General features: G+C 57.1%; 2 protein-coding genes across 3 annotated transcripts; both read left to right on the top strand.

Annotated features, from left to right (window-relative positions):
- Positions 1–309: 309 nt before the first annotated feature.
- On the top strand, positions 310–9,822 carry KCNK16 (potassium two pore domain channel subfamily K member 16). The gene is made up of 5 exons (XM_082347907.1): positions 310–2,821; positions 6,210–6,324; positions 7,355–7,521; positions 8,334–8,499; positions 8,812–9,822. Exons 1-5 carry the CDS (start codon positions 2,609–2,611, stop codon positions 9,027–9,029), a joined length of 879 nt encoding a protein of 292 aa, XP_082204033.1. The 5' UTR covers positions 310–2,608; the 3' UTR covers positions 9,030–9,822.
- A 69-nt stretch (positions 9,823–9,891) lies between these two features.
- Positions 9,892–23,084, top strand: KCNK17 (potassium two pore domain channel subfamily K member 17). 2 transcript variants are annotated; one of them, XM_082347885.1, is made up of 5 exons: positions 9,892–11,153; positions 14,281–14,395; positions 16,998–17,158; positions 17,625–17,799; positions 22,515–23,084. In XM_082347885.1, exons 1-5 carry the CDS (start codon positions 10,881–10,883, stop codon positions 22,820–22,822), a joined length of 1,032 nt encoding a protein of 343 aa, XP_082204011.1. In that variant the 5' UTR covers positions 9,892–10,880; the 3' UTR covers positions 22,823–23,084. The 2 variants fall into 2 exon arrangements, with proteins under 2 accessions (XP_082204011.1, XP_082204012.1); XM_082347886.1 differs by lacking the exon at positions 9,892–11,153 and adding an exon at positions 12,093–14,042.
- The last annotated feature ends 2,361 nt before the right edge of the window (positions 23,085–25,445 follow it).

Here is a 25,445-nt window from a genome sequence, read left to right as displayed (position 1 = left end):
TATTTATGGCTGTGTTGGGTCTTCGTTTCTGTGCGAGGACTTTCTCTAGTTGTGGCAAGCGGGGACCACTCTTTATCGCGGTGCGCGGGCCTCTCACTATCACGGCCTCTCTTGTTGCGGAGCACAGGCTCCAGACGCGCAGGCTCAGTAGTTGTGGCTCACGGGCTTAGTCGCTCCGCGGCATGTGGGATCCTCCCAGACCAGGGCTCGAACACATGTCCCCTGCATCGGCAGGCAGATTCTCAACCACTGCACCACCAGGGAAGCCCTAAAACATTTTTTTTAAAAAAATACTTTTTTACATCTTGAGGTAGGCGTGTGCAGGAAATCAGCTGAGCGTCTTTGCGATGCTCTTGACCTTCCCTCAAGGACACGAGGTGGCTGAGCAGGTGCCGTCATCTGTGCATTCAGGGCAGATGGGCGGAAGGTGGGGCCGGCTGCAGCCAAACCCTTGGTCTGGATGGAACACCTTTGCCCCGCACCTCCGCAGCTGCCTCTGCCCACATCTAATTGGCCAGAACTGGGTCACAGGTGGCCCCAGCTGCAAGGGAGCTTGGAAAGTGGCTGCGAGGGGCGGTCAATCCCCTGGCCCCCTCCCCATTTCTGGGCCCCTCTCCTCTGCTTTAACGTGAGTTTGCTTCCAATGGCCTGGCAGCACCTGGGGCTCCTCAGTGGACGATCCACCGGCTCCTGGAGCTGTTTTGCCTGTAGGTGCAGAGCCAGGGACGCCTGAATGACTGCCTGGGCCGGGAATATGAAAGCGCAGCCTTCCTGCCTCCAGGGAACCAACTGGGTGTGCTTCACCAGCCAGGGCTCCCCAGGAACCAGGAGGAGGCCAGGACTATGGTGCCTTGTTTGGCTTCACTCGCCCCACACCCCTATGCATCTTCACTTACTCCACTACCCGTACACAAAGCCCCCTCTCAGGGCTGTTCCTGAGACAGCGAGGAGTAGAATTATCATGATGGGTGACATCAGTCATGCTCCATTGCCTGGGGCTGACATGTACAAACGTGGGATTCTATTAGCCGGGAAGGAGGGAAAGGCTATCAGGCTGGCAACTCACGGTGTCTGCTGGCGCAGCTCATTACAGGAAACACCGGAAAACACAAGCAGAGAATTGACAACCCTCACACGCTGCTGGTGGGGATATAAAATGGTATAGCCAGTTTGGAAAACAGTCTGGTGGTTCCTCAAAAAGTTAAACGTAGAGTGACCACGGCACCCAGCAATTCCACTCCTAAATACATACAGGGGAAAAATGAAAACATACAGCCCCACAAAAAAAAAAAAAAGAAAAAAAAAAAACTTGTACACGAACATTCATAGCAGTATTATTCATAGGAGCCAAATATCTATCAACTTATAAGTGGATATGTGAAATGTTGGTACATCCGTGCAATGAAATATTATTCAGCCATAAAGAATGAAGTACTGACACTTGCTACACTATGGATGAACTCTAAAAACATTATGCTAACTGAAGAAGCCAGACACAAAAGGCCACGTATTGTATGATTGAATTTATATGAAATGTCCGGACTAGGGAAATCCAGAGACAGCAAGTTAAAGGTTGCCAGAGGTCAAGGGGGCAGGATGGGCAAATAGAGGTGACAGGTAAAGGGTACAAGGTTTCTCTTTGAGGTGATAAAAATGTTCCAAAATTGATTGTGGAGATGGTTGCAGGACTCTGAATATACCTGAACAGAAAAACTATTCAATTGTATACTTTATCTGTGTGAATTGTAGTATGTGAATTACATCTCAGAAAAGCTGTTGCAAATACACACACACAAGCGAAGAACAGAAAGAGGAAAACACCCTCGATTCCACCCCCCAGAACGAACCACCATTAACACCCCAGGGCCAGGAGGTACTTTTAGCTTCTTTTTATTCCCATGTATATCTCACCAACATAGCCTCCCAAGCTAACCTGCTGAAGATTTCAAGCAAGGAAAATTTTCAGCAAAAGCTCTAAAGCAAGTGCCTCCAATTGATCAGGAGCATCAACCCTCAGACAGTTCCTGATCCAGACCATCACTTGTATGTTTGCTTTGCCCCAATTTGTTACCCAGGTCCCTCATCCCCAGGTTCCCCCAGTAGGCGGGTCCATCCTTCTAGCTCCATTTCGTAGCCAAGGCAACTGAGTACAAGGTTTATTCACACTCATTCTGATTTCTTCCCAGCACCTAAGCTTGGGGGCTTGAAGCTATCATGGGTAAGAAGCCGGGGGCTGCCAAGGGGCCCTGGGCAGAGTGAAGGGGAGCATCTGATTTGGCCCCAAAATGCCCATCCAACTTGGAGGCAGAAGGTGAGACACGATGGCCTCAGGAGGACCATTAGGTCTCTGAGGGGGTCCCTGCCCCTGACTTGCTGCTCTCCATGGGAAAAAAAAAAAAAAGGCTGGGCGGGGGGTGGCAGGACTGTTTGCACTCCCGGTACTTAGTGCAGCCAAGCTGAGCTGCACTGTTCAAACAGACTCCCCAGCCTCTGGACACCTGTGCCGAGGAGGGCGAGGCAGGCAGGAGGCTGGGCACAGGTCCCTGGGCGCATCCCTCCTCTGAACCCACAGCCAGTCCCACGGTCCTGGCAGCGTCCTGGGCACGCCATGCCCCGCACCAGGCTCTGCAGCTGCTGGGGCGGCCAGGTGCTGCCCCTGCTGCTGGCCTATGTCTGCTACCTGCTGCTCGGCGCCACCATCTTCCAGCTGCTGGAGAAACAGGCGGAGGCTCAGTCCAGGGACCAGTTTCAGTTTGAGAAGCTGCGCTTCTTGGAGAACTACACCTGCCTGGACCAGCAGGCCGTGGAGCAGTTTGTGCAGGTGAAGGGAAGATGCTGGTGTGGGCCGGTGGGCAGAAGAGGGGTCTCGTTGCAGGTCCAGAGCCATCACTTATGGCTGAGGCCCTGTTTGGAAGCAGGGTGTGGTGGGAGCAGAGAGCCAGATGAGACCTAGTGCCGGATTCTGGCCCTAGGTCTACAACCGGATTGCTGTGTGACATTGGGCAAGTCACTTAACCTCTCTGGTCCTCTTCTAGGAGAGAAGAATAACCTTATATGCTGCAGACATTTGACAGCTGATTAAAAGCGCTTTCTAAGCTGCCACTTGCTGCATAAATGTGAACTGTGTGTCAGTGCCATCAGCGCTGCACACATTTCTGCCCCGCACACTCCTACAGCTTCCCCTTCCCTGACTCCGGGGCTGCTGCACCCTCTGCCCTCTCCCCAGCTCACACCCCTGTGCTGACCACACTTGAGTTGGAGACACAGATAAAGGTCAGGAGCAGCCGCCACGCCTGCCGTGGAGCCGGGCTTGATGAGCAGCAACTGGGGTGACTGAGCTACGGTGCCCCCCGGGCCTCTCTCTGGTGGCAGAGCGGGTCACCCCTGCTCGGGCCCCTCTGTACAAACTCTGGGGCCCCAGCACCCTCTCTCCCAGAAACCAGGCAAAACCAGGGTGTTGTGAGGGGAAGGTGAATGCACTGGAGACCAGGGGGTTGACTGCTCCCACCCACCGCAAAGGAACTAGCCAGCTTCGGAATCATCACAATAGCTGGCATTTATTGAGTATTTACGACGTGCCCAAAACAGCAGGGAGCAGGGCCATCACGATGGGATCAGACGAGTCCTGATCCATCGCCTGGGGCCCAGTGTTTTACGTGTGTTTCCTCATAATTATAGTACCTATCTCTACCACTGTCTCCAGTTTGTAGGTGGGAACTGGGGCACAGAGAGGTCGAGTACGTTGGCCAAAGCTACATAGTTAGTGGTAGAGGCAGAATTCGCCCCCAAGCTTGGCTGCTCTTCAACACAAAAATTAGCATAAGTGCAGGGGGCAGGATACCGCCTAGAGCAGCAGTTCTCAAAGTGTGGCCCCCGGACCAGCAGCATCGGGACCACCTGGGAACTGGTTACAAATGCCACCGATCACTCCCCACCGCAGACCTACTGAATCAGGAACTAGGGGGCGGGGGCAACAGGCTGTGTGTTAACAAGCCCTTCCGGCCACACTGATGCCCCCTCAAGATGGAGAACAGCTGGCCTAGGAGACGAGAGGTGGGCTGGCCTAGGAGATGAGAGAACGCTCCAGAGCTGTGAGAGGCCTGTCCAGGCCCTGTTCTCCCAGGAAATGAGGCTTCCGGCCTCTGGCTTCACTTCCTTGCTCCTCAGCAGCAGAGGGCTGGGACCACAGCACCCCTATCGGGCCTGGGAAGGATTCAGGAGCCTCCCAAGACCCAGCGGGTAAGGCAGAGGCCCTGGAGGCCCTGGAACCACCTCCACACTCAGCCCCAGGTTAGAGGCGAAACCCAGGAGCCAGAGAGCGGGGGAAGGATTCATAGCTGGGGCCTAATTAGAGACACAGGCTGGACCGCAGCCCCGAGGGAGGTGCCACTGATTAACAAGCCCCAGGTCTCCCCAGAGGTCCTCAGCCCCCTTGGGAGAGACCCTCACTTGCCAGGGTATGTCTAGCTGAGAGGCAGAAGAATGCTAGGATAAGATTCCCAGAGGGGAATTCTCTGTCGGCCCAGTGGTTAGGACATGCACTTCCACTTCAGGGAGCGTGGGTTCCATCCTGGACCAGGGAACTGGGGAACTAAGATCTCGCGAGCCGCACGGCATGGCCAAAAATAAGGAAAAAAAAAAAAGATTCCCAAAGAACACAGATTACAGTTGCCCCTCGGTTTCTGCGCGGGATTGCTTCCTGGAGCCCCGTGGACGCTCAAGTACCCGACAGCCAGCCCGCTGTATCCGCGGATGTGAACCTCACAGGTGTGGACCCCATGGATATGGAGGGCCAGCTGTACTGTTCAGATGTGAAGAAGGAAGAAAGCTATAAACAGTAGTAAAAACAGTATTGAAGACCGACACCATGAGGAAACAAGGCCTTGCCCAAGGTCCGGGGACTCGCATCTGCCTTTCTCACCACGTGCGGATTCTTAGAGAAGAATGGACGGTCCGCATTGGGCGCCCCACGCCCAGTGCCCTCGCCGACATCGCAGCCCCTCCTGGGCAGAATGGAGACCCTCAGGCTGGAGTACGGGACAGCTGGGTCCAGGGCAAGTGCTGCTCCCACGTGTGAGGGTCTCTGGGGAGCGGGTGTGTTCTGGAATGTTCAGTCCTGGCCTCTCTGGGTGTATGGGAAAGAGAGGGAGGCCAAAGTTCACATGGGAAGAGGCCAGTTCTGCCAAAGTGAAGAGAAGCAGACAGCCTGTGTCAGGACACCCAGACTGGCCTGGCCCTCAGGGGTCATCCCACCCCGGCAGAGCTCACTCACCCAGCCAGTGGGGAAACGGTTCCCACAGGAACTGGAGGCTGGAGCTTGCCCTCCCCCACTGCCTCCTTCCTGCCTTTAGGGCTCTACCAGGTGGCGAGGCTGCACTGCTGCCCTGGGACAATTCACAGGGGAGGGGGAGGCGGAGCAGATGGGCGAGGGAGTCCTGCCCACCTCCAAGAGGGCTGGGCCTGGGGACAGAGGGGCTTAGGCTTGAGCCTGTGGGGTTCTGGTTCTGTAAACAGCAGCATGCACACACGTGCAACATACAGCACTCATGCACACGCCACATGTATACAACACACCATACATATACACCACCAACACACACACACACACACACACACACACACACACCCAGAGGACCTTTGCCCTGGCCTCTGATGGAATTTCTCTGGCAGGCCTGGGTTGGGACTCACTAGGGGGCAGCAAAGAGCAAGGCTGCCAGCTCACCTGGAAGCTCAGAGAGCGCCGGGTTCTCTGTCCGGAATCATCAGCCCCATGGGAGGGCAGCCCCATGGCTTTCCCGTGGTCCTGAACCTCAAGTTCCCAAGTAAGCCGTTCCAGGAACATCCAACCTGACATTTTCCCATTGTTCTGACCACCCATGGGGTCTCACCCTCTTGGCTGTAGGTGGCATCTCCCACCTGCACCCCACTCCGTAAGCACCCTGTGCCTCCTTGGGCCTTTTCCCCTCCACCAGCCACACTGACAGCCCATCTCACTCAGCCCTGGCTAGTGGGGCAGGCAGTGAATTAGGACTTCAATGACCTTGGGCAAGTCAGCCACTCTGAGCCTTAGTTTCCTCTTCCATGAAATGGGAATGTGACTAAGAACATCACCAGGTGAGACAACACAGGAGCACTCTGCAGAGAGCTTGGCCACCAGCCGGTGCCGTCAGCTCCCCTCATCCTCCCACCCCATGCCACCCCCCCAACAGGTCATCATGGAAGCCTGGGTGAAGGGCGTGAACCCCAAAGGCAACTCCACCAACCCCAGCAACTGGGACTTCGGCAGCAGTTTCTTCTTTGCAGGCACGGTCGTCACCACCATAGGTAAAGGGTCAGGGTGGGGAAGGGCACCCCCAATGCCCTTGCTGAAGTTTGGGTTCCCCAAAAGCAGGTGCTGAGACTAGGATGTGGTTTATCTAGGAGACAATTCCGGGAAGCAGGACAAGTGGGAAAGTGAGACAGGAAAAGGCAACGAAGTTTGCAATAATGAGCCGGGGACTGGTTAGGGCGACTGGGTTCACCAGTGCTGGAGACCCTCTGAGAAGCTAAGGAGAGCCCTGCCAGGGGTGAGGAAGCAGGCGTATTTATCTACCAACTCCTGCCCCTGCTGGTTGAGGGCTGAACCCGGATGTATTAATTTTCCCGTATTTTGGACCTGCCCAAAGGTCTCTCAGGTAGAGAGAAGCAGGGACTTGGGGTAGGGAGTCCTCTGCGTGTACAGCAGCTTTCCACCCAGCTGCAGGTGCTATCCCAGTGTCCCAAGGGGACAGGGCATGGTCAAGCAACTGCTTTACCCCCTCAGCCAGAAAACCCACACCACCTCCCACAAGGAAACCCCAGACCCCACTAACCCCGGTCTCCATATCCATTCAATTAAGTCCAGTTCCACACACCTTCCTTGAACTCAGGTGACATTCAAAGCAGATAGAGTGGAGGTAGGAGAGTATGAACTTGGATCAGACCCAAGCTTGGCTCTCAAGGAGCTTCTGATCCAATAAAGAAGGATAAGATAAGCACACCAAAATCAAGAGCACAGGGCAAAGTAGAATATTAGATAGGAATGACACAAAGCACTGTGGGAGATCACACCTAGTAGGGAGAAAGAGAGTGGCAGTCAGGAGGGCTTCCTAGAGGCAGTGTTTTTGGAGATGGGCCTTCAAAGACAAGCAGGATTCTTACAAATAGAGATCATTCTAGAAGAGGTTGAGAAGGGTGTTCACAGGAACAGAGGGGTTTCCCCTCACCACGCCCCGACCCCCAGTGGTGATGGGAAACCAATCTCTGCCAGAGTCTGTCAGGGAGGCAGTTCTGAACTCTTCCTTCCCCATATTTGCACACCCTCCTTCCCCTGCAGGATACGGGAACCTGGCGCCCAGCACGGAGGCAGGCCAGGTCTTCTGTGTCTTCTATGCTCTGGTGGGCATCCCACTTAACGTGGTCTTCCTCAACCACCTGGGCACAGGGCTGCATGCCCACCTGACCACACTGGAGAGGTGGGAGGACCAGCCCAGGCGCTCCCAGGTAGGGCCCCTCCCTCCCCACAGCCCCGCTGGGATAGTCTGTTGCAGGTGGAGTCCTCCAGAAGCTGACACTGAGACAAGAGTTTGGCTAGTATGGTATTAGGGGTCAACACCTATGGAAGAAAAGGACTGGGCAGAAGGAGAAGTTAAATTGTGTTGCAGGCTGGACAAAGCCTTGGTCCACCCCTCGAGGAGCTCGGCATGTGCCGGCCGCCCCAGCTGTCCCGCAGTGGGCGCTGACATGGCCAGGACTCTGCCCTGGCCTCAGTCAGGCACTGGGAAAGTGTGCCCTTGGGCCAGGCTGAAATACACCCTGAGGGAGCTGCCGGCTGGAGGCCACCTGCCAGTGGCTTGGCAAGGTCTTCTTTGAAGGGGGATCTAACTGGGTGGCACAGAACTCCAAAAGCAAACTCCACGCCACCCTGAGCACCACCAGTGCCCACCTGACATCTGGCCCCTTGCAAAGCTAGGCACGCTAAGAAAGCAGGGGTGCAGAGGAATCTGGGACAGTTCAATGACCGTCCTCCGTCCCAGATCTGAGTTCCCTGGGGGCCTGTACATGTGGACCCCGCACCTGAAGGAGTCTCCAACTTGACCCACCAACACAATCCCTCTGACCGAATCTTTCCCTGGCCTGGGCAAGATAACACACACAGAGATACAACCCCCATCCCAGAGGTCTGCAGGGCAGGACAGGGCAGGGAGCTGGCTATGGCCCAGCCCACTTCCTGATTTGCCCCAGAACCCCGCCCCCCCCACTTTACAATCCTGGGCCTTCCAAGTGGACTCAGAGACAGACTCCTGCCCTTCCAGCTACTGCAGACCCTGGGCCTGGCCTTGTTCCTGGCCCTGGGGACGCTGCTCGTTCTCATCTTCCCGCCCATGGTCTTCAGCCACGTGGAGGGCTGGAGCTTCTGCGAGGGCTTCTACTTCGCCTTCATCACCCTCAGCACCATCGGCTTCGGGGACTATGTCGTCGGTGAGAAAGAGGCAGTCACAGATCTCAGGGTGGGGGCCACTGGGATTCGGGGGATGGGGAGATGTCCGCAGTGGGTAACTACTGAGGACCAGAGAGCCCCTGGTTATTCAGGGGAGACAAATACTTTGTGAGGTTGCTGTGAATTCTCACAACATCCTCAGAAATCGCTGGTCTAGGACCCAGCACCCTTTCCCCCAGGGACCTCCACTGTTGATCCTTGTTATGGGGAGGCTGGTGGGAGCCCCTATGGAACGTGGCGGGTGGCTGTGCCCTCAGACCTCTGGCATTTATCATGTCCCCCTTCCCTGCCAGGCACGGACCCCAGCAAGCATTACATCTCTGTGTACCGGAGCCTGGCAGCCATCTGGATCCTCCTGGGCCTGGCATGGCTGGCACTGGTCCTTCCACTGGGCCCCCTGCTTCTGCACAGGTGCTCCCAGCTCTGGCTGCTCAGCAGAGGCCTCAAGGAAAGGGGAGCCCCCGAGACTAATGGGCTCCCTAGGCCTCAGAAGATTCCCATCTCTGCATGAGGCCCCCCCAGTGGCCACAGAAGCCCCTCCCAGCATCCCGAGTCACCCCATATGCCCCCTGGATTTCCTGCCACACCTCCTCCTCTGCCAGCCCACTCACTTCCCAGCCAGAGCTGGTCTCGGGGGCTCTCCGGACAGAGAAAGGAGACAGGAGCATCCAAGAAAGTAACAGAAAGGAGAGGTAGAGACAGGATGGGAGACGGACGTGTGTGGTGCAAGATGTGCGCAGCTGTCCCAGAGCCCCTCCCTCAAAAGTGACCCGAAACAGTTGAACCTAGACGTGGATCACCGTGGCCAGATCTCCACTGCCCTCCCTGCATCCTCCTCCCAGGAGACCTCATTCACAACCGCAAACACAGGGCGACTTCATCTGTGCCTCATTTGATACGTGCACAGTGTGCTGTCAGGCCCCCGCTGTGTGTCAGGCACTGGGCCAGGCTCTGGGGCAACAACAGTGAATGTTCCTGCCCTCCAAACGGAAGGACTAGACAAGCAGAGAGGCAGCCCTGACCCAGTGGCCAAGACCCCATGACGAGGGACAGACCTGGGTATGACGAGTGCCCATGGGACCAGCTGGCAGGGAGGGTCGAGGATGGGAGAGGGCCAGGCAGGGACTTTGGAGCCACCTTCATGCAAATAGGACGTCTGCCCTCAGGAAGCTGCCAGCCGGAGGGGTAGGCAAGCTGCTCTAAGCCTGCCAGTTCCCCTTGCCTACAGGTCTAGAGTTGTCCGTGAACAAGGCCTGGGCACGCTTGGGTGTCCCGCCCACTTTCCTGGGCATGGCCTCCCTTGAACCCCTCAGGGCACCCTTTGACCTCATCACCCCTTCTGGGCTCTTAAGGGCCTTTCCAAACACTCCCTGGGAAAACACCAGCCAGCTGATCCCAGGAGATTTCCAGGAAATGACCTGCGTGGGGGCCCAGCATCCCCTGGGAATACCCTGTGCATCCTGGCCTCTCTCCTGCCAGATTGTGACATCTCTGGCCAGAAGGAAAGGAGAGATTTACACCAGTCCATCTCAAGGCCCAACTTCACCAAGGACTGCAAACCTCTCTCAGCAGGACAGGCCCATAAGTGGCTGGGGACCTCTGGACAGGACTGAGACAAGGCTGTGAAGCAGAGGAGGCTCCGGTGGGACACCCAGGGAAGGATCTACAGCAGCAAGAGACCCAGGTTACACCCAGGACTTCCTAAGACAGAGGAGAGGACTGAGAAACTGAGGACCAGGACTCTTTACCTACCCTGGACCCTTCCTCCATCCTGGGTGGAGGAGGGAGCGAGGGGGCCTCTTCAGAAGCAGGGAATGGACCAGCCCACTGGTCAAGGCCCCTCTTGCCTCCCAAGTTCATGGGCAAGTGGTGATCGGCTGGAGCCCCTCATCTTCGGGTACATAAAGGAAAGGATGGTGATGGGAGAGACCCAGAGAGGACCTGACAGGCAGCAAGTCCGTGGCAATAGTCCCAGGGCCCCAGGACAATAAACTTCGCTTCCACTTTCTCTTCACCCTGTGTGCGGTCTGCAGGAGTCCCTCCCACTGTTTGCTACAGGACGCTGGGAGGCTCTGGGCCCCTTCTCTCCCAGCGCCTGCGGTCACCCAGCAGCCCTCCCCTTCTCCCTGAGCTAGGCCTGCCTGGGGGTGGGCACTCTACACACATTCGAGGCGGGGCCAGATGCCCACAGCTGGGCCTCTTTTTGTCCCTGGGATTGGATCCCGGTGGGGGTGGGGCAGGGCTGTCCCATTCCCCAGCACGCCTCCTCTGCTGAGAAAACTGGGCACAGGCAAGGCGCTGGCTAAAGAAGGGACCAGCCCAGCTCCTTCCTAGCCCTTCCTTTCCGCCTCAGTCCTGGTCCATGGCTCCCGGCTTCGCCCTCCCTGCCTCTCTCGCTGAGTGCAGGCGGAGAGCCAGGGAGGCGCCCGAGGGCAGGGTCTGGGGCTGCGCGATGCCGGGCACATTGCTCCTGCTGCTTGCCTACCTGACTTACCTGGTACTGGGCGCCGGCGTGTTCTGGCTGCTGGAGAGCCCCGCGGCGCACGATTCCAGCGAGAGATTCCAGCACGACAAGTGGGCGCTGCTGCGGAACTTCACCTGTCTGGATGGCCCGGCGCTGGACTCGCTGATCCGGGTCAGGGGCGAGCGGGGCGGCCCGGGCGCGCGGTGGGGCGTAGGGGGGTGGCTGGCGCAGCGGAGCGCGGGGTGCACAGGCATGCGGCGAGAGGGCACGCACCGGCTCCGGTCAGGGCAAAGCCGGGAGCACTTCTCCAAAAGAAAGTGGAGGGCACAGACGCGGGGACGACCGGAGGCACGCGTTGCCGAGTAGGGACCCCAGAACTGGGCTGGACCCCGATGGAAAGAGCCCAGCTCCGGCGAGAGCAATGCGCAGCGCGGCGCCGTGAGTCCCCGGTTCGGGGCGAGAGGGCGTGACCCTCCCTGTGCAGAGAGTTGCGTGGCGCACACACCCGAATCTGGGGACGAGGACGACAAGGGGCGCACTAACGGGGTCCAGAGCTGGCGGGGCCGACCGGGTATGGGCGGCGTAGGGTCAGAGCGCGGACCGCGCGGCGCTGTGTCGAGGTCGGACCGCGGGCGAAGGGCGAAAGGGCACCCTTGGCCCCTTCCACTGGAGACCCAGGTGCAAATTTGAGAATTGGGGGCGAGGACGGCAGAGAGCGCTGGGCGTTGTCTAAGGATGAGCAAGCCCGACAGCACCACGGTTGGAGTCTGGGAGGAAAGGGGTGCAGGGCACCCTTCTTTCCCCCCCCGCACCGTGGCTAAGTGGAATGGGGCCAAGGTGCACGTGCCAGCGTCCGGGGACTCGAAATGCGCAGACCCGGGTCCGAGAGAAAGAGCGCAGCAGACACAGGGGCGTTCCGCGGCTGAACCCGGTTTTCTCCGAGCCTTAGGCCTGGGGGGTGGGGGGCGGTGGACGCGCCGCCCCAACCGCGGAGGCCCGGAGGGGCTGAAGGGGGCGGCGGGTGGGAGGATGCAGAGGTCACGGAGGACAGAGACTGCTGAGGGGGTGGGGGAGACCCAGCGGGGCCTGGGTAGGAGGACGGGCAGGCGAGGGTTCTTCCGGGCAGGGCCTCACAGATGGACGGAGGTCTCCTTCAACTCTGGGCAGGCGACGAGGGACGGGGCGCTGCTCGGATTTGGCGGAAGCATCAACGTCCCGTACCGTGGCTTGGTCAGCGGGTGTAGACAGCTGCGCCCCGAGCCCGACATCCCCACCCTGCAGTCCCGGTGCCTCCTCTGGCGAGGAGGGCAAGGCCTGTGTTCCAGAGTCGCCAGCCCAAAGCTAGTCCCCAGAAGGTAGCAGGGAAGTGTGTCGGGTGGGAAGGGACGAGGGCACTGGATAAGAGGTAGAGTCCTGAGCCCTGGGACTGGGCCGCTGTGGCCGGGCCTGGAGCTGGACAGGGAAAGGACTATCTCTGTTAAGAATCTGATGTGACACCTCCACCTCCTACATCTCAACTTCTACAAATACAGCCCGACTGCCTAGTCCTGGGGGCTGCATGACACGCCCCTTGAATAGGTGGTGAACTTCAATTACCACCAGCCTGGGCCCAAGGAACATGACAATGATGGCAACGGGAATGATAGTAAATGCTTCTGTGTGGCACTTACTGTGTGTCAGGCACTGTTCCTACTGTATTAACTCGGTTCATCCCCACCTACCTCACAGGTAGGTGCCATTATTATCATCCCCATTTTAGAGATGGAGAAACTGAGGCTCAGAGAGGTTAAACACAAATGCACAGGTTCATAGCCAGGGCACTGGGGCTGTCAACCATGAGTACTGCCTCAGTGCAGATCTGTGTATGTGGGTGTTTCCCAAGGATCCCTGGGGGGCTCTCATCTCTTCCTCTCCACGCCCTCCTGCTCCAGCCCCACTTCACGTCCTTCCTCAACCCCCTGTGGATTCAACTATCCCCAGGAGTAGGGATGTGGTGTCTCCAACCCAGATCTACCCCCTGAGTGCAGACATGTGCGTGCAACTTCCTAGCGGCCCTCAAATTCCCGCAGGGAAAAGAGCAAGCAGTTCTCCTCCTCCCAGCCCTGTTCCTCCACCTGTTCTAAATCTCTGTCCTTGGCCTCACCTCCACACACCTTCACAGAGTTCTTAGATGCTTCTCTCACTACCCACACCAAATAAGGCCAGAGCCCTGAGCTTCTGAATATCTTCTCTCTGTGCCTTCTGGACCACTCTGTGCCAGGATGCAGCCCAGGCCCTCTCCATCACTCACCCCTGCAGGACGCTCTCCCCTTCCCAGCTGCCAGCATCTTCTATGCTGCCAGTTGCCACAGAGCACACATACCTGAGCTTGCCTCCCCTTTGCTCAGTGACCTTGGGGGAGGCCTGCCACTCCATCCCTGGCATGGCAGAGCCAAGCATGGCCTGGCTGCCAACTACCTTTCAGTCTCCCTATTCTACATCCCAGACCCAGTCCTCCCCCCCCAGCCTTTGCTCCTGCGGCCCCATTTACCTAAACGTCCTTCCACCAGGAACAGTCCTATCCGACCCTCAAGGAAGGCCCAACTAAAGCATCACCCCCTCCATGAAGCCTTCTGCCCCTACCGCCATCAGAATGCACACTTTCCCTATCTGTATTGCAACAGCATTATATTTGTGGTAATGATGATAGCAACTGCTAACCTTTTCCATGTTCCATGTTCCAGACTGTTCTAAGTCTTTACACCTAATACCTCATTTAACCCTCAACGACTCGATGAAGTGGGTGCGATTAGTACTCCCATTTTACAGAGAAGGGGACTGAGGAACAGAGAAGTTGGATATCTTACCCAGGATCATGCAGCTGCACTGCCTGTGTGCCTAAAGCTGCGTGGACGGCACTGTATCAAAGTTAGTTAAGTTTTTGGCTCTGTCCTGCTGAAGACTGAGGTCATGTCTCCTTTATCTTCAGGTCCCCTAATACACCACATGCTGGGACCGACCAGGGCTTGTTGCAAGAACAGGAGTGAGCAGGGGAGAGAACAAATGGGGTTCTTCCGGCCAGTGAGATATCCTGGGCTGACCTGGGTTCTGGGGTGAAGAGAGGGGAAGGAGCTGTCCCCATGGTCCCTGCCCCTGGGGAGCCCCTGGTTGGAGGGAAAGAGGCTCCTAGCCCCGGACAGGCTGGGATCATTGTCATGAGTGTGTGTGTGTGTGTGTGTGTGTGTGTGTGTGTGTGTGTTTGGGTGCAGGGGCCCCATCGCCCCACAGAGCCTGGTGGTCACTACAGCCTCTCCCCCAGGGCATCATCCAAGCCTACCAAAATGGGGACATCGTCCTCGACAACACCACCAGCATGGGGCGCTGGGAGTTTGTGGGCTCCTTCTTTTTCTCCGTGTCCACCATCACCACCATCGGTAAGAGCAGGATGGGGCCGGGGGTGGGGGGGGGGGCTGGGGAGGGTGGCCTCCCCTGAGGGACAGGGCACCAGTTACTTTCGGAGGGGTTACTAGGGCCTCCGGACTCTGAGCGTAAACAGACGCAGCAGCGTGGGCACCGCCTGGGAGCAGAACCCTGGGCTCACTGAAGATGTGCTGAATCGGCTTCTGCATTGCACCCAGGTCCCCAGGAGGTTTGTGAAATGCTGCTCTGGGGACTTCTGCCTCACACAGCCTTTCAGGCAGCTGAGGGGCCCCCGTGTAGCAGTAAAGACGCTGCTGGGCACTGTAAGTGTCCTGGTCTGCTCAGCCAAGCCCACCCAGCACTCAGCCAAGCCCACCCAGCACTCAGCCTGGGATAGGGAGTGGTGAAGGCAGAGGGGAGGTAAGGGAAAGTTGGGGAGGAAGAAGGGGCAGAAATCCAAAAAGAGCCTTTTGACCCCCTGTTCGCAGCCTTGGGGAAGGTGGCCCTTCCCACCTCTCCACAGCTCACTAAGGCACCCCCTCACCCCCATCACCATCCTCTCCAACGCCTTTCCTCCCTCACACACCTGGACCCCTGGGCTAGATCTCCCTCCCCCATCTCTAGGCCTGTCCTCAGGAGAGCAGAGGTGGAACTTGTCCTGGGTGGGTGCCTGGGGGCTGTTGTTTGGGGAAGAAGAGTGGCCTAGATCCCTCCGGCTCTGACACCCAGGAAATAACTCCAGAGGGGCTGCCCCATCACCCCACCTGGGCGCCCGGCCCGAGCGCTTGCATGACACCAGACTCACCACCAGGTGGCGGGCGGACACCACTGGTGGCTACCACCTCCGGCCAGCATCCACGCCCCAGGAAACTCCCAGTCGCTTCCTCCCCAGAGTAGAGCCAGGCAGATGCACCCAGAGGACTCTCCCTGTGGCTTTAAATCATACTTCTTGGAAGCAGATCTCAGGCTGCCGGGGGCTTGGGCAGTCCTCCACCTTGAAGCAAGCATGCTTGGGAGGCCCCTCGACTCCATGGGCCCTGTGCCCCGGAAGGTTGGGGCAGGATGGTGTTTATTCACCCTTACACCCCCGGGTCTAGTAAAAGGCCCGGCATATAGTGGGTGCTCAACAAATGCTGACATAACGAATTCCAAAAATACCCATTCTACCACCATTCATTGAGCTCCAGAGCAGGAGGGGATGTTGATGCACAGTCACTGTGGGCCATGTCTCCCAGATGTGCGGGGGTCTCTCATCTCTGAACCCCACACCCCCTACACCCTCTGCCCTGGGCCCGTGACTTCGGCCCACCTAATTCCGAGTTTCGCAGCCTCTCTCTTCCCACCTCTACCATTCCTAATGTGGACTTTGTCCCTGTCTCTTCTCTCCACTCAGTGCTGCCCTAAAGCTGTCTGGGCCGGCTCTGAGGGGGAGGAGGGCTGGGGAAGGGGTCTCCACCCTACCCCACACGCCTGGTCTACGTACCAGGCACCGTAAGGAGCACTTTTATATTTGAGATCTCATTTTGTCCATATGGTCCAACCTCCAAGGATAAGGCTTCTTCTTCTCACGGATGAGGAAGCTGAGACAAAGAAGTCGCACAACTTCCTCAGGATCATGTAGCTAGTAAGCCACAGGGTTGGAGTTCAAAACCCAGCTGGGGGCCATCCTTGCCCTTTCCAACAGCACCTACCCTTAGGGTGGGAATTCTAAATGGCAGGAGAAAAGAGACAGCCATTCAGAGATGGACAATAAGGAAGTTCATGATTCTGATTCCGACCACACACACACTCACACGGACACACACACACACACACATGGAGAAAATGCAGACAAAGGAGGGGGAGAGGGGAGATGGGAGACCGGGTACGTGTGGGACAGTCCACGAGGGAAGGAAGGGGTCCTGAGAGGCACAGCAGCGGGCTGCCTCCTTGGCACCCCTGTTACCCTAGGACCAGCACCCTGGGAGGGCTGTACTTTCCAAGCCCTAGAATGAAACAGGGTCTGACAGGCACACAGATACTTCTGGGCCAGCAGGATGGGCCTGAGCCCTGAAATCATTTATCATCTATAAAACCCATCACCAACTTGCTCATTTATTCACTCAGCTACCCATCCATTCATTCAACAAAAAGACTGAGTCCCTAGTATGGTCCAGATAGTTCTAGGTGCTGGAGATACAGTGATGAGCAAAGCCGGCAAGTCCCTGCTGCCCATGGGGGGCTGATATCCCATTGTGAAGGAACGCATGAGAAACTAACAGATCTATCCTGAAGGAAGTGGCTGGAGGCTCTGCAGGCTCCCGCACCCCTCTCCCGCATCCCTCTGCCCACCCAGGGAGGGAGGAAAGGAAGCGAGGGCAGACGGGATTCTCACACTTCGTGGTGTGAGCTCATGCACACGGCCCCTCCTAGAGCTTCGGTTTTCCAGTCTGTCAATCTGGGCATAGTCTGCATTGGGAAGGGTGGCTGAGGCTGGACTGAGGGAAGGAGCAAGTATAGCGCCCTGCGTGGGAAGGGAAGGCCATGATACATACCAGCTGCCATGTCCGTAGCGGGTTAGGAACGGGGGCCCCTGAAGGTGGAAAGGCCCCCTGAAGTGTCCCCCTCTGGCCTCAGGCTATGGCAACCTGAGCCCCCGCACGATGGGCTCCCGCCTCTTCTGCATCCTCTTTGCTCTCGTGGGGATCCCGCTCAACCTCGTGGTGCTCAACCGACTGGGGCATCTCATGCAGCAGGGGGTGCACAGCTGCGCCCGCGTGCTGGGGGGCACCTGGAAGGTGAGGGGGCTGCGGGAACAGGGGCGAAGGATGGGTCACTTCTAGAATGGGGGGCTGTGGAGGGAATCGGGGCCATGGATGGCCAGGTTGTCACTACCCGGAGGGAGAGTCTCTGGTAGAAAATGATGGCCGTGGTGGATAAAAGGGTTCATTGGTGGGAGCAAGGGGTCCTGGGAATCGGGGTTGCTGGTGGGAGTGTGGTGGGGTTGGGGTCACTGCCCAGAACGGGGGTCTTCAGTAATAAAGGAGCATCAGTGGGGAGACACAGTGGGACCTGGAGCTAGCCAAGGCCTTGTCCAGGAGCCTGGAGAACTCACACCAGGTGGAGAGGCCCCAAAGGCAGCCCCCCTTCTTACGAGGGTGGCGCCCACCCTGCCGTCGGCTCGGTACCCCCCAGGCTGTCTGCCCCCGGCCCCATGCACTGAGCAGAGGCCTCATGGGGGCTGGGCGCTGCGTGCACCCTCAGGACCCGACCAAGGCCCGGTGGCTGGTGGGCTCCAGCGCTCTCCTGTCCGGCCTCCTGCTTTTCCTGCTGCTGCCCCCGCTGCTCTTCTCCCACGTGGAGGGCTGGAGCTACGTGGAGGGCTTCTACTTCTCCTTCATCACCCTCAGCACCGTGGGCTTCGGCGACTACGTGATTGGTGAGAACCCCCAGCGGGAGGCGGGAGGGGCACCCTCCACCCATCTGCCCGTAGTCCGTGTCCCTGGGCACCTGCTGCGTGCCAGGCCCTGTAAGGGTTTAGAGGCCCAAAGTCCAGAGGACACAGGCTTTGGCAGGTTCAACTTGCCTTTGTGGTGTGATAGGGCTAAGGTCACCCAGCTAAAAGTGGAGTTTGAACCCTGTGCCTCAGGCTGTAAGCCCCACTTCTGGCCGTCCTGAAAAGCCTGAGGATTCCACAGGCGCACCTATTATTCTTAAAGCTCATCAGATAAAGGGGGGCCCTGAGTTCTCTCCCCCGCCCATCGTTGTCCCAGGGTCTCTCTTCCCCACTTCACCCCACCCCACGAAATGCCTCTGGGTTCAGGGCCACGAAGCCCACATCACAGCCCAGGGGGTCTGGCAGAAGAGTCTGGGAGAATCAGAAAATCCCAGCCTCCCCTAACCCCCAAACAATTGGCCTCCAAACTCTGTCAGTAAGAGAGGGCTGTGTGGTCCAGAGGGTCCAATGTGGGGTTTAATCAGTGGTCATCACCCATCGTGGGCAAGTCAAGGGCCCCCGGAAGCGACTGTCCTTGCATAAAAAAGCTGTGGCAGTTGCCCAGCAGGTGGCAGCAGAGGGACATTCTGCAGGGCGCAGGGGTGGCTGGACCCCCAGCTCAGCCCCATCCCCCTTCACTCCCCGCCCCTAAAAGGGTCACCAAATGAGCAGTGGCCACTGGCACCACCACACTGGCCTCAAGGGGCTCTGTGCCCTCCTTCAGATCTCTGGCTCTAAAGTGAGGAGGAGGCCCTGCCCTTCTGCTCTCCTTCAGAAACAATCAGAACCCAGCCTGGAATATTGAAATGAGGTCCTACCAAAGTAACAAACAGCTAGCCCATTAAGCAACCGAGAGTGATGATTGTTACCACATTTTACTGAGGAGGAAGATGAAGCTCAGAGAGGCCAAGACGTTTGCCTGAGATTGCACAGCTAGTAGGATATGACTTCTGATCTGACTCCAGAACTCTTAACTCTTTCCAGATAGCCTCACATATCCCCTCTCTGGGCCTCAGTGTTCCTGTCTATAAAATGAGGGGCTGGGCTAGGTGATGGCTAAGACTCCTCAGTGTTTTCTGGCCTGTGTGCAAAGTCCCCTTCCCTAAACCTCTCCTTCCCCAGGAGGCAAGGTCCGGTGTCAGGGGCATCATGCTGCCCCTTCCTGATATCCTCTGTCTTGGAAGGGAGGCTGTTGCTCTGGAAGAGAATCTTTGAGACAGTTTCCTCCAAGTGGGTCAAGTGGGTCATGCTATCACTCCTACTCTCAGAGAGGAGAGATGTATCTGAGGAGAGCTGAGCCCACCGTCCCCAAGGGCCGCATCTGCCCCCCTCAGAGCTCAGAGAATGAGTTTTGGATATGTCCTCTTCTCTCTGTTCCCACTGCCATTTCCCTAGTCTAAGCAGGGCTGTTGCATATGGCTGGTTGTGCAGGTTGGGCACTGCACAACCCTAACGGGTTGCTATTCACACAGAGCACGATGAGGATGGCACCCATGGACTGGTACAGCCTCTGTCCTTGTCCTCCCTTGGCTCTTATGACCTTTAAAAATGACAAGTGCTATCATGTCACCTGCCCAGATCCTCTGAAAACCTTCAGTGCTTTCCTGCAACAGCTGCCCCCCTCCACTGACTACCCTCCACCTTACCCCAGGGCTCAAAGGATGAAACTCAGGATGTGCCCCCAGTGATAGTCCTAAACCCACAAGTCCTTGTTCTCTGCGGGTGCCCAGTGCAAGGAGGGGGGGGGGAGAAGAGGGAATGGGACCCCCAACTGCAGTCTCTTTGTGGCCACAGATCACTAGGGCTCCCAAAGTTTGGTCCTAGATGGGAATAGCTGACAGCAGGCTCCCCTAGAAGCTTGCCCGGAGGAACCTTTATGGGGTTACTGAGGACACTCTGTGAGGATGTCCAGAGGCCCCACAGCCCCCTGAGGGAAGGCGGGGCAGGGGGAGGAGGGGGCAGGCCTCTCTAGACATGGGCAACCTGGAAATGTGAGGCAAGGCCTCTGCCACCACCGGGGGGGCGGGGGGCGGGGGGCGGGGGCGGCAGAGACATCCACACAGCTGCAGGAGTGAGGAGGGCTGATCAGGGTCCCTGCTACCCCGTGAGCCACGCTGTGGGGATTGGCAGGGCAGGGAGGCTGGTGTATGAGGCGCAGGGCCCCCAGAGTCCCCTTCCACCAAAACTCTGACTGAGGAGGCCTGGTATGAACCCACGAGGGCCCTTTAAGTCCAGAGGGACAGCCGGGCAGGCCACTCCCACCGAGTGGCAACAGGCAGAACTGTCCGCTTCACCACATCTCCGGAGATGTGCTACTCACACTTTTCCCTCTGCAGCCGTCTCAGTGTCTCGTGACAAGTGACCACACGTACCCTCACTTGCCCTCTGTAGATCACACAGCCCCGGGTTGAGGCTGTTATGGCTGGGCTGGTCGGAAGAGTATTTCATGGTCGCCCATGTCCAGCGTAGACGGGGAGAGCTCAGGGTGGAGAGGGAGGCAGGGCCCGGTCACATAGAGGGCCTCACAGGCCGAGTCACGGATTTTGGACTCTGTCCTAAGACTAAAGGAAAGCACTTATGGTTTTCAGAGGAGCTGGGCAGGTGACATGATAATACTTGTCATTTTTAAAGGTCATAAGAGTCAAGGGGGGACAAGGACAGAGGCTGCAACAGTCCATGGGTGCCATCCTCATCATGCTCTGTGTGAATGGCAACCATTTAGGGTTGTGCAGTGCCCAACCTGTACAACCAGCCCCCGACTGCCTCATCTACAGACCCAGAGAGGGGAAAGAAGTTGATTAAGGTCATAGAGCAGGCAAGCCAAGGACAGATCTAGGATAGACTCCCAAGCCAGGGATCCTCATACACATATGTTCTAGAATCTTCCATAGCTCAGAGGGGACAACCCACCCTCACATCTTCCCCATGTCTCTCAGCCTTCCTTGTCCTCCAGGGATAGGGCGAAACCCCTTTCTTGGATGGGAATGCTGAGGTCCACCACCTGGACTCTGGGCGTCCACTGTCCTGTGTCAGCAGCCACAGGGCGTGTTGTCTTCACAGTCGCTCCTCTTGGCTCCAACGCCGTGGCCAGGACAGCCCCCAGGTCCCAGCCGCATGCTCTTCCCTTGCCTCACAGCCTCCACTTCCCCCAATTGCATTTGCAATTCCGTTGAGCGCCTTGCCAGCTGCCAAGTCTCCTGCCACTTATGATTTCGGCTAAAAAAAATGAAATAAGAGGGGAGAAGAACACCTCCTCCCCTCCGTTGCCAGGAGCAAGTCGAGCTGACGGGCAGCCGGGGCAGAGAGCTGGCTCACGGCTGATCTCATTTGGGACCGCCAGCGGAATGGTGGCCGTGTAACCCAATCAGCCTAATCCAATCCCAGCTCCTGCCAGGCGGTGATGTCGGGCCCAGGGCTGTGGGCTCATCCCCGAGCTGGGGGGCCCAGGAGAGGGGCTCGGGCTGGGGAAGACAGGGAAAAGAGGTTGTGTTGGGGCCAGCAGGGCAGGATAGGGGGTGGACAGAGGGGTGGGTGGTACAGGGAGTTGAGACAGATGACGATGTCAAGGAAATAAGAGGCCAGATCTCTGCCCTTTGAACAATCCTGACCTGATAAGATAGACCCTCCAGCAGAGGGAAGAACTAAGTGATGGAGTAAGCTCTTGACACAGCTTCTCTAAGCCTCCATCCGTCCCCTCCCTCACTCTTTCCTTATCCAGTCCTGACTGTGTTGGGGCACAGTGTGGGGATCCAAAGGCGAGGAAAGCAATCACCTGACTATAGGTCTTACATGCCAGGCACCATCCTGAGCACTTTATGATATGAACCCATATGATAGTTGCAACAGTCCTAGAAGGTGGACACTCTTATTGTCTCCATTTTATAGATGAGGAAGCTGAGGCCCAGAGAGGGTAAGTAACATACAGACTGTGGGAGACAGGGGCCCAGTCTAGTCTCTGGGGAGTAAAGTCTGAGCTGAGATCCGAAGGGTGAGGAAATGAAGAGCGTTCTGAGCTGAGAGGACAGCAAGTACAAAGGCCCAGGGGCAGGAAAGATGATAGATGGAGAAATGGGGGAAAGACCAGGGTGACTAGAGCACAGCACTCAAGGGGGAGAGGCATGCAAAGCGAGGCCGGAGAAGCAGATGGAGGGCATTGGGATGAGAATGTAGGATGAGAATCTTCTTCCTAAAGCTCCTGGAAAGCTCCCTTCCTTCAGACGTGAGAAAACCAAACACAAAAACAGGCCAACCACAGAGCAGGCATTAGAATCTCTTGGAGGGTTTGTCAAAACACAGATTGCTGGGCCCACCCCCAGAGTTTCTGATTCCATAGGTCTGGAGTGGAATCCAGTCATTCACATTTTTCACAAACTCTCAGGGGATGCTAATGCTGCTGGACCCCACTTTGAGGACCACTGGGATAGAGCACAGAGTCCTTCAGAAAGACAAAGAAGAATTTTAGCTTCTAAACCCTAGGAGTTAATCCAGGGAGGCTTCCTAGAATCCAAGGGAGATGACCACAAGACCAGCAATCTCAACCCGGTCTGGACTTCCCACATTCTGCTCAGACACATCAAGCCACGTATGTCTGTTTCTGTTTTGGGAACATGGCCCTGACTTTCCCAGGTCTCTGTCCTCTGACCTTGCTTCTCCCCCAGGGATGAACCCCTCCCGGAATTACCCTCTGTGGTACAAGAACACAGTGTCTCTGTGGATCCTCTTTGGGATGGCATGGCTGGCCTTGATCATCAAACTGATCCTCTCCCTGCTGGAGGCTCCACGAGGATTGTATCCCTGCTACTGCCACAGCTCTAAGGGGAAATTCAAGCCCCGAAGCTGGAGGCAGGGCCTGGATGGGGAGGCAGATCCCCACTCCCCACAGCCAGGCTGCTATCTGGAGGGACCTGTAATCATGAATTGCCCAGAACCCTCTGTTCAAGTCTCATGCTCTGGAAAGGACAGCTAGCTATATTCTATTTGTTCCACCTTCTTCTTCAGCAGCAAGATCCCTGATTTTAAGCTTGGCATAAGACCGCCCAGACTAAAGTCTACATTTTTTGGTCTTCCTTTAAAGCTAGGTGCAGCTATATGATTAAATTTTGCCCAACAGGATACACAGAGAAGTATTCTGTGTGACTTATTACGGATGTGACTTTCAGTGTGTGTCGGATGCTCCTCTTTACCACGGCCTTCTTCTAGCTGGCTGCAATGCTGATATGGTGGCTGGCGCTCTGGCAGCCATGTTGCACCATGAGGTAGAGGCCATGTTTGAGATTGGTGACACAACAAGATAGAAAGAGCCTGGATTCCTGATGTTTGCAGAGCCACCATAACAAACCTGGACTGAATACCACCAGACTTCATTTATGTAAGAGAGAAATAAATGTCGATCTTATTTAAAACACTATTAATTGGGTTTTTCTGTCACTCATAACCAAATCTAATTCCAATTCCGGATGACACACACACCAGAGACAAAGGCAGCTTCTGAGACTGGAGTATACATAAAGAGAAATCACTCCCTCCCCAGGTGAGTTTGCCCAGGACTGGTGGAGGGAGCGGACTGAGGGTCGCACTGCAGGCCCCCACAACCCCAGAGACCTTCCAGGTAAACTCACTAAAGATTTGCTAATAACTCTCAAGGCTGATACAGCCAGCAGGCAGCTGGTCCCAGTTCGGCTGCTAAATTCTTGCTCTATAACTCACTCACTCACACCACGGAAAAGCCCAGGACAGGCCAGTGGGCTCCACCTGCCTCAACATGCTCCACTGCATTTGAAGGCTCCAACCACAGTTTGCAAAGCCAGGTAGGGTTTGCAGGGGTCACTTCTGTTTGCAGAGCATCTCACCCTAAGCATTTCTGTCTTTCACTCAGGGTTGCCACTAAAGCAGCACATAGCTGTGTGGTCCCCACCTCACCCAGGAACCCAAGCCCAGCCAGGATCCCCTGGCAGTACGAGCCAGCACCTACAGATCACCTGGGGCAGCTGGGTGCTTGGCCTCAGTGGGCATCTGCAACTCTGCTCCCCTCTGCCATCCTATAGGTAGCATCACAGGGACCTGGGCGGGGGGCCTCCATGTGGCCCCTCCCTGTGACGAACCCCTCAGCCTCAGGGCCCTCCTGGAACTGCGTCTGGGGCAGCCTCTTGGCCAGGGAAGAAGGAAGGGCTGTTACACCACCCAGCTTGTGCCAACTGGCCTGGGCCAAAGTGGACCAAGGCCAGACCCAGGAGCAAACACCAGCGAGTAGACAGCAGGGTCCATGCCCACTTCTTAAGGCCCACAGTCTGGGCAGAGGAAAGTGGAGGTGAGGAAGAGATTGCTGGAGGTCTGGAAGTGGCATCCCTTGTATTGATACTTAGCACACTCCAGAAGGAGGACCTAGCAATTCAAAACTGGGAGAGAGGGAAAGACTGGAGTGCTGGGTTGGCCTCTGTGGTCCCAACTCTGTCTTGCCTTGAACCCCTTTCTCCTCATGCCTAGCCTCTCTAGACAGAGTCCCTCTCTCCCCACCAAGCCCTTCACCCGTGCACACTCCTGCCCCTGCTCGCAATGCCTGCCCCAGAGGGAACTTACAACCTGTGGTGCTGGGGGCGGAGCAGAAGAAGGCTTCTTGATTGGCCAGTTCCTTACAGACGTCTGCTCCACAGCCAATGAGAAGTGTCGCTGGAACTCTAAGTACAGATCTGGAAGTGGGGAGGGGTAGTGGGGAGGGGACACAGGTGAGCAGTGAGGGGTTGTAGAGCGGGAGAAATAGAGTAACGAAGTCGGGATCTGGGAGAGGCACGAGAACAGAAAAGCCGACCTTAGGACAGAAATCACAGAGCAGGACGGGCAGCGAGGTCTTTCCCACGTGGAGCGATGATGCCACAGTAGGGTCAGCCAGAGAGCTGTGCGCAGTGTGCCGGTAAGGAACCAAGTCATTCATTTCCTCACACAGCCTGGGCCTCCAAGCCCTGGAGGAGGAAGGAAAGGGGCCCCTCAGAGCAGTATACTGTGGTTGTAAAGGGCGCGAGTTTAGAGCCAGCCTGCCTGGCCCCCCCACCAGCCCTGTGATCCTGGACAAACCACTTAAAGTTTCTTTGCATCAGTTTTCTCCTCTGAAAAATGGAGATAAGAGCAGAGGTGATCTCCCGGGATTAAACAAGTGACTGTGCAAAGTACCAGAAGAATGTGCGTCAGCCCGGAGGAAGCATGATGTGCATGTCGGCTGCTGGCGGTCCGTGGCAGGTCCAGTGGCCGGGGCAGGAGGCGGACACTGTGCAGGCCGGCAGCCAGGTGACAGGCAGCGCCTCTGATGACCCCTCTCGGGGCCGGGGGCTGGCCAGGCGGGCTGGGCTGAGCAAGTGGTGACGCAGGATGGAGCCCTGCCCTTGGGGGCTCCCAGGCTGATGCCATGGTGCTGCTGGCCGGGATGAGGGGCCTGGACCCGCATGAGTCACAGGGGAACCTCCTAGCAGAGGCCAGGAAGTGTGTGCTGAGTGTGCAAGTGCAGGGCCAGGGGACCACGATGCGGAGGGGCAGGCAGACCCCTCACACCAGCCAGCTGCTGCCTCTGCCTTCCCTCCTGGATGGGCTACCCAGCTCTG

This window comes from Balaenoptera borealis, assembly GCF_965194805.1.
Source record: "Balaenoptera borealis genome assembly, chromosome: 12".
Classification (NCBI taxonomy): domain Eukaryota; kingdom Metazoa; phylum Chordata; class Mammalia; order Artiodactyla; family Balaenopteridae; genus Balaenoptera; species Balaenoptera borealis.
This window is presented reverse-complemented; position numbering and strand designations above follow the sequence as displayed.

What these genes read in the sequence shown, in the direction of transcription:
- KCNK17 (XM_082347885.1), top strand. Translation starts at nt 10,881, where the DNA reads ATGGCTCCCGGCTTCGCCCTCCCTGCCTCTCTCGCTGAGTGCAGGCGG. An exon ending in CGCTGGACTCGCTGATCCGG is followed by an intron (nt 11,154 to 14,280) that starts GTCAGGGGCGAG and finishes CCTCTCCCCCAG; the next exon opens with GGCATCATCCAAGCCTACCA. An exon ending in TGCTGGGGGGCACCTGGAAG is followed by an intron (nt 17,159 to 17,624) that starts GTGAGGGGGCTG and finishes GTGCACCCTCAG; the next exon opens with GACCCGACCAAGGCCCGGTG.
- KCNK16 (XM_082347907.1), top strand. Translation starts at nt 2,609, where the DNA reads ATGCCCCGCACCAGGCTCTGCAGCTGCTGGGGCGGCCAGGTGCTGCCC. An exon ending in CACGGTCGTCACCACCATAG is followed by an intron (nt 6,325 to 7,354) that starts GTAAAGGGTCAG and finishes CTTCCCCTGCAG; the next exon opens with GATACGGGAACCTGGCGCCC. An exon ending in ACCAGCCCAGGCGCTCCCAG is followed by an intron (nt 7,522 to 8,333) that starts GTAGGGCCCCTC and finishes CTGCCCTTCCAG; the next exon opens with CTACTGCAGACCCTGGGCCT.